The sequence below is a fragment of the Sceloporus occidentalis genome, unplaced genomic scaffold (genome assembly GCF_023333645.1).
Source record: "Sceloporus occidentalis isolate IW3139 unplaced genomic scaffold, rSceOcc1.0.p SCAF_5, whole genome shotgun sequence".
Classification (NCBI taxonomy): domain Eukaryota; kingdom Metazoa; phylum Chordata; class Lepidosauria; order Squamata; family Phrynosomatidae; genus Sceloporus; species Sceloporus occidentalis.
This window is the reverse complement of record NW_028316985.1, coordinates 133,760,284-133,775,957: the sequence shown is the minus strand read 5'-3', so window position 1 is coordinate 133,775,957 and position 15,674 is coordinate 133,760,284. Positions and strand designations below refer to the sequence as shown.

The 15,674-nt window shown below is 38.8% G+C and overlaps 1 protein-coding gene across 6 annotated transcripts in view; it reads left to right on the top strand.

The window, feature by feature from the left end:
- Window positions 1-15,674, top strand: part of LOC149312848 (palladin-like) — a 288,974-nt gene that overhangs the window by 7,775 nt on the left and 265,525 nt on the right. For all 6 annotated transcript variants that reach the window (XM_089525522.1, XM_089525520.1, XM_089525521.1 and 3 more), the window contains one exon: window positions 510-1,517. In XM_089525522.1, coding sequence (XP_089381648.1) covers window positions 511-1,517 — 1,007 coding nt within the window. In that variant the 5' untranslated portion in view covers window position 510. The remainder of the gene's footprint in view (window positions 1-509; window positions 1,518-15,674) is intronic.

Below are 15,674 nucleotides of genomic sequence, written 5' to 3'. Positions count from 1 at the left end.
TTGTTAGTGACACTGGGAACAAAGCATTCCAAAGTCCAGGAGATATTTTGGGTGTATTTTGTGCATTTTGCTTTGTCCAATAAAGATATCACTATTTTATGGAATTTGGGTGTTAATGTACTTTTATTATCATCTGGACTTCGGAATGCTTTGTTCCCAGTGCTACCTGACCAGAAAAAGGAGAGGCCTGCTTCCATAGATATCCCTCAATACCATCTCAGCTCAGAACAATACCAACAATATCTTGACAAAATGCAGGCCCGTGACTAACATCTTCATATTTTAAAATATTTTTTCTCCTGTATGATTTTAACACTTTTTCCTTTACTGCAGTGTTACAATAAGTGGACTTATTACAAACAATTAAAATATTATACTCTTACCTATGCTTGTATAAGACCATAATTCGCTCTGCATTTTTGTACTTCATAATATATTAATGAAGAATCAGTCATTAGGTGACCATTAATTTTGGAATCCTTTTTGAAACTGCTTTTACTGTGTTGCAGCATGCAGAGCAGAAGTTGTGAGCAGCAGGCTGCACCCCTAAATTTAATGATGAGGAATTCAGAGAAAAGCACTCCTGCGGGAAGCCATGAAAACATATCTGAGGATTCCTCATCTTATGAACTCTTTTATGATTCCCTGTCAGACATACCAGATGGGGATTTTTCAAATGACCTGTCTGCCTTTCTGAGTGAAGAGGAAATAAGTAAAAGCCTTGAACTTGCTCACAAATCTATTACAAATTCTGTACAGGAAGATGAAAAAGCAACACAGGGGTTCACCTATTACTTCAACACTTCTCCAAACTCACCAGATGATGACTCTTCCAGTGAGAACAAAGAACAAGAAATTTCCAAGAGGACCCAGGTGACCATCCCAAATTCACTGCGGATTTCAGTACAACCAGAGCAGAAAAAACAGAATACATATCCTCAAGAGGCTAACAATTTTTTTAATGGAAGTGGAAAACAATCCAATATCTCCCCCCTGCTACCTGCAAGACCCAGCTTTATTCGCAGTCTAAAAAATGCTGAAAAATGTGGCCCAAAATGCAAACCACCTTCAACAGATGATGTTCCCTTCAAAAATAAATTATGTGACAAAGCAGCTACTTTAATTGAGGAGCTCTCCTCCATCTTTCGGGAAGCAGCCAAGACAAGAGTCAGAAGCCCAGATGGAAACTCCTCTTCTCCAGATAGTGGATATCTTTCCCCTAAAAACAAACAAACAACCATACCCAGTTCTTCAAGGAACCCAGCCCATGACAAAATATGCATAGAGGTTACAGCAGAGAATGAAATACCTGAAGGTACTGATGCTGGAGAATTTATGCCACAAAGGAAGAAAGACTCTCAAGACAGTGACAGTGTCTCCATGAATCATGTCACGGAAGAAAGCCATGATCAACCATCACCCCCTCGATTTATCCAAAAACTCAGGAGTCAAGAAGCTGATGAAGGAAGCAAGGTGATACTTGAGTGCAGAGTTGTTGGAAACCCAACACATGTTAGGTAAGGCCACATATTCTATTTAGAAAGTGTAACCAGCGGCTGTTACGACTTAATAATAAAGTGGGCCAGCACAACAGCAATATGAACACAGATTGAGTCTCTCTTATCCAAAATGCTTGGGGCTAGAAGTGTTTTGGTTTTCAGAGTTTTTGTTTATTTTGGAATATTTGCATATACATAATGAAATATCTTGGAGATGGAACCCAAGTCTAAACATCAAATTCATTTTTGTTTTTCATATACACCTTATACACATAGACTGAAGGTAATTTTATGCATAATATTTTCTATTATTTTGTACATGAAACAAAGTTTACTTACATTAAACCATCAGAAAGCAAAAGTGTCACTATATCAGCCACCCATGGATTTTAGAATATTTTGGATTTCATATATCTAGATAAGAGAGACTCAACCTGTACTAATTTAAGTTGATCCTTTGACTGAATCATACACAAGCTATGAATGAATCCACAAAATTTAACTAGTTTTAGTAGCCAGGCGATATCGGAATCAGCCCTCCTCTGTCTTCTATCATTTGTGAAGAAGACTCAGGACACCAAAACAGGGTCAGCCTTACACCAACCCCAAAGGCTGCTATTCGTGAATGAAATCACTCCTTCTGCAAGTTCCAGGCTTTTTGCCACACTGAGGGTCAGTGTATTGGTACTACAGTAGTAAACAGTGAAGTGTCATCATACTTTAATAAATAATAAAGTAAATAAATAATGTCAGCCCACATCACCACACCTCCAGTGATGGTCCAAAAATGTAGGCAGCTGTATTGATCCATATCCATAACCATAATGTCCAGCAGCAGCAAGACTTTTGTAAAGCTAGCAGGTCTTTGTATTCAAGACCAAATCACACACACCCCCCAAAAAAAATGTATGACAAGAAGAATGGCTCTTAAAAATATGATATTGCTCCATCCCCATATTACAGCTGCTGTGAGGGATGCAACTGAACTCAGAGAGGACATGGAAGTGTGCAGGGATGCCACATGACATCATCATCTGTACTCATCAAAAGGTTTCATTGCTTTGACCTTGCAAACACTGGCTCTACTACATCACACATTAAACTGTTTTTACTGCTAGGTCCTGAATGAGAAGGAGTCAGATATATCATTCTGAAATTATGTCTGAGGAACATAACAATACAATCTAGGTCCTTCTGTTTGGTGTCAAGTGTTACCTTTGGTGCTGTAGATCATTAGACACATGGCAGCAGCAGACATGTTAGGTGGATTTAGGGGGCTTTTTTGCTGTCACAGCTATATTGTGTCAGGGGTGTTTGGTGGTTTTCCTGTAATGGGACAGTAAATTCACTATGAGGTTTGGACCAAACTTTATACCAGAGAGTATAAATAGATAGATTCAGCACTGTGAAAAGTTCTTTTAAAGTTTAGAAGAAAAATTGATTTAACATTATACTGACATAGAAACCACCAGTTGCCACTGAAATTCACTTATCATTTTCTTCAGTGGATCTTTTATAAAAGTCTTATAAAAATGATAAAATTCTTATATAAAATTTTGTAAAATTAAACACCCAGCCACTCTGTTTTATACACTTGCATGAAGAAACATAAGCTACGAACTGGTAATTAGCAGGCACTTGTCTAGATGTGATATCTTTTGTTCAAGGTGACTCAATGCTAATACCTACAAACCCAAACTATTATCAGGAATTAGTGGAATTATTTCTTCCCATGTTTTAGTAAAGATTCTAGAGGCGGCTTTTACACTGGAATGTATACTAGCCTCAAGAAAACATGCAGTTTTCATTAACATGTTAATATTTTGTTTCATAATACTACACTTGAAACTGGTGTTGCCATTAATAAGACAAGTGAAATAGATTTTTGTGACCTTAAAGGACACGAAACATAGAAAGGAGACAAATACTTGTAGTAACATACAATGTGGACAGATACTTATACATATGTTAGTGAATCAGAAGTTTTCAAGAGAACAGTGAGACCACTTTTTTGTACTGAATAAGGATGGCTTGTAGGGAATTGACTTCTTGTGAAGGCACACCCAACTAAAGGTGGTGGCAGGTTTGGGTGTGCAACGCTGGTGAGATCAAACTCTTCTACCCAAAAAGGCTCTGAAGCTGAATGTAAAGTTCAAAAAGGGGGAAGTTTAATTTAAAGAACAAAAATGAAGAGTTTTCTCCTCCCCAGCTCTAGATAAAAGATACTTTACAGTTTGAGTTTCAGCAATCTTCAGGATGTCATCTTTCTGGCTCTGATCTTGGTTTGATTTCCTCACTCAGTGGAGCTGGTGCAGGGTCTTTCAGCTCCTGAATTCTTTGTCTTGAAGTAGGTTACTAATTTCTGGTAACTTATTTGGCTAACTTATTCTTGGCAACTAAAATGGCTAACTGGTTCCTGGTAACTGATTTGGCTAACATGTAAGAAATGGCCTTTCCAGCTGCCTGGGCCTGTTTGCCACCAAAAGGCAGCTCTCTGCCTGCTCACAGCAAAGACTGCTCCAAACTAAAAGCCTCTAGCTGAAACAGAGCATGCCGGGAAGGGGCAAACCAAACCTGGAAAAAATGCAGGGACTTTACAGCTCCTTCCACAACTAATACAATGAACATTTCCTACACTAAAACATACTATATGGCCTGAACTAATATGAAAGAAAATGCAGGGGGGAATTGAAACACTCCTGGCTGGACATCACACTTCTTAACAACATAAGAAGCAAAGCTGTCTAAGGCCTCAGTCCAAATGCCCACTGAATTAATCATTGGATGGTAAGTCAACATTTATGTAAATTTTGCCAATTCTGTAAGCTTGTTCTCATGCCATCTAAACTAGCTTCCATCACAGGGATTTTTCTCTTTTTGTTTCATTATTCTGAATCGGTTACAAAACCATTTTGGCTGCATGATTCCTGTATTCTAGTTTTATGAGTTACAATGAAATTATATTATTTTTCTCCAATCTCTCCACATTATCTATACTATATATACTATTATAAACCTTATTTCATGTTTCTTCACCCTTCCTAAGTAATCTTTTTTCTAATTCATGGACGTTTCAAATGTTGTAAATTTCCTCATAGTTAAGGTTAGGGCCCCCTAATCATTTTGATTTGTCCTTTTCTGTTCCTGTCTCTTCTGTCAAATATCTGGTAAAGAAACCACTTTATAGTGAGTCCCTTTCCTAACCTCCATTAGCCCAGAATTGGTCTTTTTTCATAGGAGATTATCACATTGCTTTTAAAGTACCTTATCCCTGTCAGGATAAGGGCACATTTAATTTTAAAACCGGGTGTTATCAGTAGCTGGGTGAATGCAACCCGTATGCAGCACAGATCCCAGACGTGCTTATCCAGCAGCTTTTCTAAAATGACAAAAATCTCATTTTTGAAAAGCCGCTAGGTAAGTGCAGCAGGGATTTGGACTGCATACGGGGTAGCATCCGCACGGCCACCGGCAAGCATGATAACACTCAGTTTTAAAATTAAATGTGCCTTTATCCTGTTGGCAATAAGGCACTTTAAAAGCAGTACGATCATCTCCATAGATAGTTCACATGAAATTAATATTTTCATTATTTTTTTCTGAATTAATTTTCATTAATTTCATTTCATTGACCATAGCCTTAGGATTTTTTTTCCTTGTTAGTCACTTAGTTCATTTCCTGTTCTTACCTCTTCAGAATACATCTACATTTTGTATTTTGTTTAAATTTTTTTGTCTGTATGTCCATCACTTCTGTTTACAGTAAATCTATTTACCACTTTGTTGCCCTCCATCCAGTTCAGAAATATCCATTTTGAAGTCTTTGCAATTTGACTCACTTGTTAACTGATCTGTAATATTCTGTTCCATTCCAGAAAATATTGGTCACAGATTTCTAATTTTGCAATAGAGAGGCAAAGAATCAGGGCTGCCTTCCAATAGAAATATTGAAGAATATGCTGCAGATGGCAGCTTCTTCCTGAAAAAGAAAATGCTGGATGTGATGTATCAAAACATTCCCCAGTATTTGAGCATATGTAAAGTAAGGACAGTGTTGCAGGAAATTCTAAAACTGATGCAAGTGACTGTTGTAAAAATGGCCTAAACCTTTTATTCAGTAAAGTGGTGCTACTTAATGATTGCCAGTACATAAACACAAGTACAGTGTGTGTGACCTAAAAAGTATGTAGACAATGCCTTCTGAACCTTGGCGTATCAGTTTCATTTTCATATCAAATGTTCCTTAAAAGAGTGTGAGGTCAATAAAGTTGTCATTCGCTCACATTTGGGCAAGCTTATATTCTTACAGTTATAGTAATTACTTTCACATGGAGTCTGTGCTTTTCCATTCTCCCTCTACTGTAATCTGTTATATTAAGCACAATGTGCGTGTCTGCATAAGCCATTTTCAAACATTCCATCATACTCTCCTCACATTTCTGTCACATTCTGGCATGTGAATCAACTGTAGTATGACTAAGGACCATTGCATACATTATTAATAGGTAAAGTTGGGTTTCTTCCAGATCATGCATTTAATGGGCCAGCTTGAGGAACTGCCCTTGTTCTTGTTCACTTTGACCAGAGCAATTATCACATCTACAGCATACCTTCCAACTGTCCCAATTTGTCAGGGATAGTTCCAGTTAATCTGGCATCCCATGTTTTCAGCTGCCTTTAAAAATGTCTCAGTTTCTCTTTTCTCCTCTAATTTTCCCCTTTTGTGCTCAGCTTATTTCAGTTGCCGCAAATTGAGATCAAAGTGCAAAAAAAACCTTGTACTCAGTTGCCCCAGAGAGAATGTATGTAGTTTGTATTCAATTTACTCAAGGGGAAGAGAGAATGGGATAAAATCTTTCCCATTAGGCTCATTCAAGCTAGCCATGGAAGACGTATAAGAGGGCTTCCTGTTCTTATTGAGCCTTGTTTGTGTGATCCTATGCCCTTGTTGGGTTGCATCCTGACTTCTGGCGAACTCCTAGTTGTGGCTGTGTTTTGGTTCTGGCTTGCTTATTTAGTTGCTAGCTCCTGTGCCCATGATTACACCTCAGCCTGCTCACACATAGGTCTTAACAGCATATACACTTGTTAAATAAGAAGTCATTTTTCACAATGTCCTTTATTAATCTATTAGTTTTTCTTAACAACAAAGTTATTTCCTGAACAAACCCATTTTGCTTCTCCAAACCTTTAGCCTTAAAGGGAAGGAAGAGTGTATTAAAACATTTTATGAACGTATGTTGACACCACAGCTTGGAAAAGCTACTTTCTTGGGCTACAGCTTCCACAATTCCTCAGCCAGTATGGCCCAGGGTTTCCATCCACAGGAACCTTGTTACTGCTCACAGTCAAATGGATTTACATTCTAGACATTTACTGTCAATGCACACAGGCTTGACTTGCATCTGGGTGCTAAGGGACATTGGGTCCAGTTTCAGTTCTACACCTGTTTAGTGTAATGCCTCTTAGGCAAACCAGCTTCTAAAGATATGTTTTTCCTAGTTTTAACTATGTATCTTTTCCCTGTGGTCTTTCTTCTCAGAACTCCATCATGTGCTTCAGAAAGCCAAAATCTATTTATACTTTCTGCATAGCCATCCTTCCAGAATATATCTAGGTGTTATCCTCTCACTGAAAGGATTGATGGAAGCACCAGCTGTGCCAGTATCTTTAGCTGGTCTTTAAAGAGCATAACTGATGCCTGTAATGAATAAGCAAGATGAGCCTAATGAGGATGTGTGACTTTTCCATGTGGGCAAACATCACAAACACCTTGGGTGCCAGATCAGGTCAGCAAATACATATATCTCTCATGTTGGATCATAGAACACTATTTCTGTGGTGTGATAGGAACAACGTCTCTCTCACTGCTACAGAGGCACTAAGCCTGCTTCTGCCAATAGCTTGAGAACTATAATCAGTATGAAGGCAAGCATATGCTTTGCTGCCAGGAGGATTGATTGACTAGGAAGGGGGAAATTCTGCCTGATCTCTGAGTGCTCTGACAGAGAAGGTGAAATATCTCACAAAACTACCAGTTCCAGGATTCCATAGCATTGAGCCATGGTAGTTAAAATGGTGTCATACTGCATTAGTTTTGCACTATAGATGCAGCCATTGTTGTTGTTGTCATTCTGTTTATTTATATCCTGCCTTCCTTCCAGTACAGGGACTCAAGGTGGCTAACAAACTTAAAACAGTATAAACATTAAAAAATGCAAAGTTCAAAACAACAATTCAAACATTTAAAACATTACTTTATTAAAATTTAAAAATTTAAAATTCTTTAAAACAAAAACAAAACAGAACCCATATCAATATCCGAAGATCTGGTGGCATAAAAATGTTTTTATCTGCCATCAAAAAGAAATCAAAGATGGAACCATCCTGGGCTCTCTAGAGAGGGAGTTCTGGAGCTTGGGAGCAGCCACTGAAAAGGCCCTCTCCCTTGTTCCCACCAAATGCACCTGAGAGGGTAGTTGGACAGAGAGAAGGGCCTCTCCCAATGATCTCAATACTCTGGGGGGCTCGTACACAGAGATATAGTCCTTCAAATAGCCTGGACTCAAGCCTTATCGTCCATTCCATCTGGAAGGCAACATCTAGATCCATTTCCTACACATCTGAAGGGCCCAGAAGTGGCACATTATGTATGAAGATGCTCGTGTAGGGCTCCTGTCAAATCTGAATTGGTATTAGGACAGAACACAGAAAACTAGAAGTTTCTGTTGCTACCACTGATGCTGCTGTCCCTAGTATGCAGTATGCAATGTTTTTCTGTAGGCACTCCAGTTTCTTCAGGTGTGTCTTCTGTGATAATAATGCATATAGATCTTAGAAAATTACTTTTCTGGACTCCAGCTACCAAAACACCCAGTCAATATAGCCATGATGAATGCCCCCCCCCCAAGATGTTTTCTATTGCTAATTTAAATGATCAACTTATCTGCTGCTGAAACTAGAAATTCTAAGTCTTTTCAATACTTCTGCATAAAAATAAAATTCTATTTTTAGAATATTTTTCATTTATTTCAAGCAAACCAATGCAGATTTTATCCCCACTAAAAGTTATTTTAGCCCAATAGATTAAGGTTATAGACCTGAACACATCTATCAATAAAGCCTAGTGAACACTGTGGGATTTGCCTTTGAGCAGATATGCACAGGACAGTGTTGTAAGAGAGCTTTAGGTGGATTTTTTAATACGTACATAGAGATTGGTAGCATGTAAGAATAAAGCTCTGTGGATGTAAAAGAGCTGCCAAATAGTTGTGGGTTATTTTTGTCATTCTATTTTATATTCCCATGCCAGAGGTGTTCTTTAATTTGAAGTGGAGAAATGTGAAATGGAGAAACTATAAGAATATATTTCAATGGCAGTAGTTGTTTATCATGGCATTGTAGTCTCATTGCTTCAACTGAAGATGTCACTATATCTCAAGTCAGTCGGAAGAGAAAAACCCTTTAATTATTCATTTTACTGAGTAACACCAGAGGGCAGAATGTTTCAAAATGCTTTTACATACAACAACAGTTAGTACATATCTTTAGTACGCAGCCCTGAACTTTATATTGCGATTAAGAAATCTATGATTGGTAACAGCCAGAGATCAATTATTTAATTGCTAATTCTGGCTATAAATAGCTGTGATGTTATGCAGTAGCTACAATTGATGGCACTACAGGACAGGACAAATTGAACTGAATACAGACCAAAAGGAAGCTAATTCCTATTAAAATCAATATCAAACATTAGTCATGACTCACTTTATATCCCACTGATTTTATTGGGATCATAGTTATTGTTATTTTATTTATTTATGTCCCATCTTTCTTCCGTTATAGGGGCTCAAGGTGGCCAACCAAAATTGAAACAGTGCATGCTAAAAACAATACAAAGCATTAAAATCTAAATACAAGTTGAAAAAACAAGCAATTTTAAAAAGGTAGAAACACATTACACATCAAAATTAAAATATATTAAACACTCTGTACAAAAATCTATAGGAACCTTGCATTGCATTTAAAGTCCAACAGTGTTGAAAAAGCCTGGCAGTTTAAGAGTGTTTTATCAGTTGCCAAAATAAGAGCATGGATGGGGCCGTCCTGGACTCTCTAAGGAGGGGGTTGGTGGGAGCAGCCACCAAAAAGGCCCTCCCTCTTGTTCCCACTAAAGAGCCTGAGAGGATGATGGGACAGAGATTAGGACCCCTCTTGATGATCTAAGTGTTCTAGTGGTTTCATAAAGGGAGATACAGTCTTTCATATAACCTGGACCTGGGCCATATAGGAATTTATAGGTGAAAATCAGCACTTTGAATTGGGCCCAGAAACAGACCAGCCAGTGGAGTTGTAACAACGGAGTTGTGTCTTCCCTATAGCCAGCACCAGTTAACAACCTGGCTGCAGGTTTTTGGGGTAACTGAACACTTTTCCAAGCAGTCCCATATAAAGCACATTACAGTAATCCAAACAGGATGTAACCAAGGCATGTACCACAGTGGCCAGATCTGACTTCTCCAGTTCGACTAATTTAATTGAGATCCAGTCCACTGGCTTTCCACACAAACCCAGGGAATAAATTTGAAGACTGTACAGTCTATTTCATAGTCATCAACAATTTCCTAAGTGTCCATCATGTTTCATCAAAAGAAAGTAAAGACAACCACCCAAAACAATTATTTAGCTAAAATTGTTATATTACACTTATAACCACCTGTCTATATTCTGCTGTATGTGAAAACTTCAGATGGTTATCTTGCAGCACCTTTGAGACTAACTGAAAGAAAGAAATTGGCAGCATGAGCTTTCATAAACTTCAATCTACTTCCTCCAAATGCATCTGAGGAAGTAGACTGAAGTCTACGAAAGTTCATGTTGCCAATTTTTCTTTCAGCTATATCTTTGAATTCAGTTGGTTATGTTTGCTTAAATCCATTCATTTAGAAGAGTAGTGAACTGGTGTTCTTTCACTATTATTGAACTGTAATTTGCACTACCCCTCACCATTGGCATTGCTTGCTGGGGAAATGATAGTTGCAGTCCAATATCATCTGGAATCAGTATGGTGTAGTGGTTTGAGCATCAAACTGTGACTCTGGAGACCAGAATTTGATTTCCCACTCAGGCATAAAACCCACTGAGTGACCTCAGGCAAGTCTCTCAGCCTCAGGGGAAGGCAATGGCAAACCTCATCTGAACAAATCTTGCCAAGAAATCCCCATAACAGGTTCACTTTAGGGTCTCCATTAATTAGAAACAACTTGAAGGCACACAGCAGCACAGCATCATCTGGAAGGACATGACCACCCCTTCCATGCTTATGTATTTATAAATATGTTCATCCCATACATCTATTATGAGATCTCAGTGTGACAAATAGATAAAACAGCATACATAATTTAAATAATTCCAGATTAAGATCAGTAAATAATTTGAACAAGATAAAATTGTATAAGATCACATAAATAAGTTAAAACCGTGTTAAAGGGCTAAAAAGGGTTAAAAAGTCTTTTTTAAAATAAAAGTTAACAAGGCCCCAAATGCTTTAATAAAAAGACATGTCTTGACCTGGTGCTGAAAAGAAACCAGTGTTGGCACCAGTCAGGTCTCCAAAGGGAAGGGCATGCCACAAGTGGGCTGCCACAGCTAAGAAGGCCCTCCTCCATGTCTTTCCCCATCACATTGTCTCTACTGTAGTAGTGATGGGCGACTTCAACTATCCTGATATTTGCTGGAAGTCAAACTCAGCAAAATCCTCAAGATCTAGCAAATTCCTCACTTGCCTGGAAGACAATTTCATGGTCCAAAAGGTGGAAGAGGCAACAAGGGGGTCAGCTATTTTAGATCTGATCCTAACCAACAAGGATGACTTGGTTAATGGGGTGCAAGTGGTGGGATCCTTAGGTGGAAGCGACCATGTTCTCCTGGAGTTTGTTATACAATGGAGAGGAGAAGCCAGGCAGAGTCAGACACGCATCCTAGACTTTAGGAGAGCGGATTTCAGTAAACTTAGAGAAGTACTGAGGGCGATTCCATGGTCAGAAATACTAAAAGATAAAGGAGTTCAGGACGGATGGGACTTTCTCAAAAGGGAGATACTGAAGGCACAATTTCAAACAGTTCCAGTGAGAAAGAAAAACGGGAGGTGTCTCAAGAAACCAGGATGGATGACTAAGGAACTTTCAACCGAGCTAAGTTTGAAACGGAACATGTATAAGAAATGGAAAAAGGGGGAAATCACGAAAAAGGAATTCAAAGAAATAGCAGGCATGTGTAGGGGTAAAGTCAGAAAAGCTAAAGCGCAGAACGAACTCAGGCTTGCTAGAGAGGTTAAGAACAATAAAAAGGGGTTTTTTGGATATGTCCGCAGCAAGAGGAAGAAGAAGGAAACGGTAGGGCCACTGCGTGGAGAAGATGGCAAAATGCTAACAGAAGACAGAGAAAAGGCAGAATTACTCAACACCTTCTTTGCCTCAGTCTTCTCAGAAAAGGCAAAGGGTGCTCAACCTGAGGATAATGGAGCAGAGGACAGAATAGGGGAATTTCAGCACAGAATAAGTAAAGAGATAGTAGAGGAACACCTTGTTAATCTAAATTAATTTAAGTCTCCGGGACCAGATGAACTCCATCCAAGGGTATTAAAAGAACTGGCAAAAGTAATATCGGAGCCATTGGCAATCATATTTGAAAACTCCTGGAGAACAGGAGAGATCCCAGCAGACTGGAGGAGGGCAAACGTTGTCCCCATCTTCAAAAAGGGGAAAAAAGAGGATCCCAACAATTATCGTCCAGTTAGTCTGACATCAGTTCTAGGAAAGATTCTGGAGCAGATCATTAAACAGAGAGTCTGTGAACATCTAGAAGGCAATGCCATAATCACAAAAAGTCAACATGGGTTTCAGAGAAACAAGTCATGCCAGACAAATCTAATCTCTTTCTTTGACAAAATTACCAGCTTGGTAGATGAAGGGAATGCTGTGGATATAGTATATCTTGATTTCAGTAAGGCCTTTGACAAGGTTTCCCATGACATACTTGCAAACAAGCTTGTAAAATGTGGGCTAGACAACGTAACTGTTAAATGGATCTGTAATTGGTTGACCGGCCGAAGCCAAAGGGTGCTCAACAATGGCTCCTTTTCATCCTGGAGAGAAGTGACCAGTGGGGTCCCACAGGGCTCTGTCCTGGGCCCAGTGCTATTCAACATCTTTATCAATGACCTGGATGACAGAATTGGGAGCATACTTATCAAATTTGCAGATGACACCAAATTAGGGGGAATAGCTAATACCCCAGAGGACAGGATCAAGATTCAAAATGACCTGAATAGACTAGAAAGCTGGGCCAAAGCTAACAAAATGAAATTCAACACAGAGAAATGTAAGGTATTGCACTTAGGGCGGAAAAATAAAATGCACAGATATAGGATGGGTGACACCTGGCTGAATGAAACTACGTGTGAAAGGGATCTAGGAGTCCAAGTAGACCACAAGTTGAACATGAGTGAACAGTGTGATGCGGCAGCTAAAAAGGCCAATGCTATTTTAGGCTGCATCAATAGAAGTATAGTGTCTAGATCAAGAGAAGTAATAGTGCCACTGTATTCTGCTTTGGTCAGGCCCCACCTAGAATATTGTGTCCAGTTCTGGGCGCCACAATTCAAAAAGGACATTGAGAAACTGGAGCGTGTCCAAAGGAGGGCGACAAAAATGGTGAAGGGTCTGGAAACCATGCCCTATGAGGAACGACTTAGGGAGCTGGGGATGTTTAGCCTGGAGAAAAGAAGGTTAAGAGGTGATATGATAGCCCTGTTTAAATATTTGAAAGGATGTCATATTGAGGAGGGAGCAAGCTTGTTTTCTGCTGCTCCAGAGAACAGGACCCGGAACAATGGATGCAAGCTACAGGAAAAGAGATTCCACCTGAACATTAGGAGGAACTTCCTGACAGTAAGGGCTGTTCGGCAGTGGAATGCACTTCCTCGGAAGGTGATAGAGTCTCCTTCCTTGGAGGTCTTTAAACAGAGGCTGGATGGCCATCTGTCAGGGATGCTTTGATTTGGATTTCCTGCATGGCAGGGGGTTGGACTGGATGGCCCTAGTGGTCTCTTCCAACTCTACGATTCTATGATTCTATGATTCTATGATACTGGTGGGACACAGTGGAGAGCATCTCTGACAAATCTCAATCCTCAGGCAGGTATATATAAGGAAAGGCACTCCTTCAACTAAGAAGGTCCCAAGCTTTTTAGAGCTTTGAATGTCATCACTAGCACCTTCAATTCAAATTGTTAATTTAGATAAAGTGACCATATATGCATCCTGTTTTATAATAATGTGATTCAGAGCTGGATCTGGTTAGCACTTCCATTAGGGATCTCCCAGGAATCTTAAATATTCCAGCTTAAGTTTGATGAAAGGAAAACAAGCTGTAAATAGAACAAATAATGGATTTCTGTCTTTTCTTGTTTTAAATGTACCCAAATTTACTTTTAAAATGATATATCAGGATCCAATGGAATGTTGACTTACCACTGCATATGAAAGCTGCCTCTATAGAGACAATATAAATATATGAGGCAGCTGAATTTTTCTGCTGTATTTAGCCCACCTTCAACATCTCTCCCCCACCCACCCACCCTTCACTGTAAGGAAAGAGGAAGATCATCTTTGTAGTTAAAAGGTTTTCTTGTAATATTTTACAATTTATTGTTGTTGTTGTTGTTGCTGCTGCTGTTGCAAGACAGTTCATATAAATGTCAGGACAGCCTGTTCAGCTTCCAAAAACAACTACCCTGTTTACTGATAATAAAACTGCTCCATGTTTTAGATTTAGCCAAAGCTACATGTTAGCATGACTATTCAAGGGTGAGTTGGTTTAATGTTTTAGAATATTAGAAGAAAAATATTATTCCATACTACATAACTGGTGCTGATGTGACCCAAAGGCTATGTGGGAGGGAAAATGTTGTCTCTATGATTGTTTCTCTGTGTTGCGTAGTGTTGGTACTCCAGGGCTGCTATAAAATTTCATAAAAACAAGCTCAGTGGCAAGTTCTCTTTAAAGCAAGATCTGTTGCTAAACAGCAGCATTGGGACAAAGAGGGTATTATAGAATTGAAGATATCCTTGTTCTAAAGCTTCCCCAAGCTGCAGGGTTTTACCCATTTACCTAGTAGTAAGCCTCATGAAGCTCAATGGGATTTCCTTCCTAGTAGACAATGTACTGGATAGCACTGTCCCTGACTGTGGTTATCTCAACTGTTCTTCTCCATGAAACCTGGAAAATGGTGAATATGATGCTATTGTACATATATATTGTCAATCAGTCAGTCATAATTTATTACTGTCCATAGACCCAAAATTTAGAAATTCAAGATATACAAGTCATCAAAATTCCCACAATAAAATGCCTCACAATGAAATTCCCCATAATTAAGGAAGTTGCTAAATCTAACTCTATCTAACTCTTAACTCTCACTCTAACTGTCCCCTTATACACAGTAGGCTCTAATCCTAGCTACCTTAGAGAGAAAATTGGCAACTGCAAGAATGACATTCAAGCATTTAGATTCCAGCAAGGATTTTACATAAAAAAGGTTCGATCTTCCATTCATCTTACTTAATAATCGGTAGATTTTGGCTTTTCAAATCTGGTTGTAAAGACTACAGTGCAATAAAATATGTTTCATAGACTCTACGTCCAAGTTACTCCATGGGCATCTTCTTTTGGTTTACTGTGAAGTAGTTCCATGGAAATACATTGCACCAGACCACCAACTTCTGAGTAGCCCATATCCTCACAGTTCACCATTTTTACACAAGACTAAATGGAAGTGAATCAGTAAACCATAGAAATTCCATGAGAACCATTTTCTTTTGTCTGTTCGTGCCAAAATATCTATATTATTTATTTATTTATTTAGCGCTGTAGATTTGTACAGTGCTGTACCTAAAAACAATAAATATAAAAGAGTAAATCATCCTATGGCATACAATCTAAGAAATAATAGGATAATATATATTCTGTAAACTGGTCCAGAAAGCCAAACTTTTAAATAGTCAATCATCAAATTCACCATCGCACAAGACTAGACAGGTGTAATGCCACAAAAATCCCAAAGAAACCACCTTCTTGACATATTCCTGAAAATATGGCCCTTTCCCTGGAAAG